The sequence below is a fragment of the Tupaia chinensis genome, unplaced genomic scaffold (assembly GCF_000334495.1).
Source record: "Tupaia chinensis unplaced genomic scaffold, TupChi_1.0 Scaffold144255_1, whole genome shotgun sequence".
NCBI classification, from domain to species: Eukaryota; Metazoa; Chordata; class Mammalia; order Scandentia; family Tupaiidae; genus Tupaia; species Tupaia belangeri.
The window spans coordinates 3,748,283-3,751,435 of record NW_006204113.1 but is presented as its reverse complement, the minus strand read 5'-3'; the positions used below and the strand labels follow the sequence as shown (position 1 = coordinate 3,751,435).

At 53.1% G+C, this 3,153-nt stretch overlaps 1 protein-coding gene across 1 annotated transcript in view; it reads left to right on the top strand.

Moving 5' to 3' along the window:
* COL17A1 (collagen type XVII alpha 1 chain) overlaps positions 1–3,153 on the top strand; it is a 54,355-nt gene that overhangs the window by 39,412 nt on the left and 11,790 nt on the right. The window contains exons 34-35 of the mRNA XM_027767416.1: positions 1,861–1,896; positions 2,176–2,256. Of these exons, the coding sequence (XP_027623217.1) occupies positions 1,861–1,896; positions 2,176–2,256 (117 nt within the window). The remainder of the gene's footprint in view (positions 1–1,860; positions 1,897–2,175; positions 2,257–3,153) is intronic.

The window sequence follows — 3,153 nt, the reverse complement described above, 5'->3', positions numbered from 1 at the left end:
TGTGGCAGGCCCCTCTCAGCCCAGAGCCTGGATCAACAGTGGCATCTAGTGGCTCCAGCAGAAGGCTGGGCACCCAGAGATCTGTGCTGAGCCACCGAGCCCTGAATCCTGAGTGCCAACTGCCCCACAAACCGAGCCTAGCTTAAACGTCTCCAGGCCATCATCACAGGGAGACCCTGAAGGCCACTGCCCTCCCCACAGCCTTCAGGTCCTCGGGTTGCCACTAAAATGCATCATTAGTGCTTCTTCCCCTTCAGTTGGGGTCACGACTAAGCTGACCATCTTGGCCTGACCATTCACATAGGCCTCAGTACACCAACACAGGGCACCCCAGATCCTTCTCGAGCTTTAACACAGGCAGAGAGGGGTTAAGATGTCACTAAGAGGGGAAGTCTGACTGGGGCAGTGTGGCGACACCTACATGCACAGTGACATCTTGTCCTCTTCTGCCCATCAGTCCCACACAGTGCTCAGGGCAGTCTTTCTCCTTCTGTCCCATGAGCCTGTGTCCCCAAATCCCAATGCTCTGTGGAGCTGTGCTGTCATGACCAGTAACTATTGCCCTTGCTGGGACCCTGGAACCAAATAGCCAGTCTCCAGAAACTCTCTCCAATGACTGGTCCAGCCCAGGAGTTCTTTCAGGACAAATGAATGCTGTTCCCAAACAATGGCAACTGGGTTTGTTGCTCCCAGGCAGAAGAATCTCTGGGGCCATAGATCTGTTCAGGGATAAGGGATACCTTTAGTAAGAGACTCCCAGGTTTGGGGATTCCTGAGACTGCCGGAAACCCCGCTGTTCCCGAGGGCCCAGGGCTTCCTCTGCAAGGGGAACGTCAAAGCCTCCCTGGACAGGTGCAGAGAAGACATTCTGCCCAAGGTTGGACAGCACTCCAGCAGGGCAAACCCAAGTGCTTCCTCCACTCTTAGCCAGAGGAGCGAGCAGGGACCGTCCCTCTCCTTCCCTTAAGGGGGAGATCATTGCGTGAATGACTTTGTCGCTCATGACCTTGGGAAAGGAAAAATGAGCCCTGAAGCATCCCACAAAAGCGGCTTTTCTGGCCTCTACTCCACTCCTTTGGTTCCCTAAGTGAGTCCATGGCTTGCCAGTTCTGGGGTGCATCCAGTGGTCCGTAAGTGTAAGACTGTGTGGATCTGATATCTCCTTTGGAAGTCTTCCATACTCACATTTCCATGCTCTAAGACACAAGGCAGGAAAGCTCTGTTAATGACCTTCATGTAAGGGCTGTCAGGTGGAGTGGTGATTAAGGTGCTGAATTCCCACATGGTCTACCATGGTTCAAGTCCCGGACCTGGCCGCTTGCTTTCTCACTTTCCTTTTCTTTCTCTGGTCAAAATTAAGTAATAATAATAACAAATATTAAGTAAATAAATCATTTTAAAATAAATACATAACCTTTGTGTAACTCAGGATTTCCCACACTGAGCGGCTGCAGAGCCCCTTCTGGCTCTGCACAGCCCCTCATTCTACCCCAGGAGCGGCACACTGGGAACGTCATGGGCAATCTTCCCACCTGAGTGGCTTCTCAGGAAGAAAAGCCAGAGAGTGAAGGACTCTCAAGTCAGCCTCAAGCCAGCCTTACGGCAAGGGAGGCTCTCCCCCACTTGCCAGCAATGCACCTTCTCCGAGTGAAGGTTGATGCTCCAGCCCCAGGGTCTCCGGCGGAGAGACCGACTGGTGGTTAATGCATCAGGCACACCTCCTCCAGTTCATTAAAACGCCCTTAGCCTGAGGGTGAAAGGCCAGAAGTGGGTCTCCAGTGCAATCAGAAGCCTTGAAAATGATTTATTGAGCTACTAATCGAGCCTCAGAACAACCTCTGTCTTTTTCTTCCCCTTCAGGTGAACCCGGAGCACCGGGCAAGATCGTCACTTCAGGTAGGCAGATCCCGGAGGGACTCTCCTTGTCGCATCCTCATCTCACACGCACGGGGCACTGCCCTGGCCCTGCCTTGGCATCCCCTGGGAAGCGCCAGGCAGCGGGGGGGCTGTGCCTCGGGCAGGACACAGTACTGAGCTCCCATCAGCAGCGAGGGAAGGAGGGAAGTGTAGCGGTGATGAGAGGAAGGAAAGCCCAGGCTGGCCCACGGCCTGCTGTGGACCCAGACCTCTGAGCCCGCAGAGGGGCTCAGTGTTCCCCATGCCTTCTGTTTTCAGAGGGGTCATCGACAGTCACCGTCCCAGGCCCACCGGGACCTCCTGGAGCCATGGGACCCCCAGGACCTCCAGGTGCCCCAGGTCAGTTCACTTTCTTGCTTTGCCCCAATCAGCAGTAGGCCTCGGTTGCGTTTAACTACGGCAGTGTTTGGCCAAATCCTGAAACCCGGTGCGAGAACCAGGAAAGAGGGGAAGGAGGGCCCGAGAGAGCTGCACTCCTGTGTTCTCAGAGGGTGAGGCCGGTCAGCTTCCCTATCCCACGCATAGGAGTCTGGAGTCCCTTTCGGCGTTTACAGACAGGAAGGCTGGACCTCAGAACCAGTCTAGAACTTGCGACCTGCAGCCGGGAAGGCTTCAGGCCAGTCGTTCTGCCTCCACAGCCTGAGACCAGTCGGAATGCCCCAAACCCTTTGTTTCTTCTTGGAAAACATAATAGTAATCATGGTAACAGGCACCAAGGATAGCAAGAATGCTAGGACTCTACCAGGAGAAAACATCCCCAGGTCGTCTAACAGTGATGGGACGCTTACAACGATAGGGAGGTTTTTGAAGAGAGTTGTTCAGAGATCAGGTATATTTCAAAGCCGAATACTTAATAATGCTTGCTCTACAGTTGCATATATTTTTACAAGATGCAAAAGAAATTGCTGGAAAGAAATTTTAAAATTAGTCACACGTTTAAAATTTGTGGGTTCTCCCCATTTTTCTAATATCTCTTATTTTGTTAAACATATTTTTAATTATTAAAAAAATGTATATCTGAAAAGAGTACACGACCTAACACAGCCACTGCGAGCATGTGCCAGCCCTCCCCCCTGACCAGGTGGCACCACTGAGGGGTAGCATCACAGAGGACAGCCCTGCCCACCCCAGTCCCGTGCCCATGGTTAGAGATGTTGTGGCCACAGGGCTAGTCTTCCTGCTTTCCCTGTCAGCAGACTGGCTTCCCGCGCCACTGTTCCAGACCTGGTGAGGCAC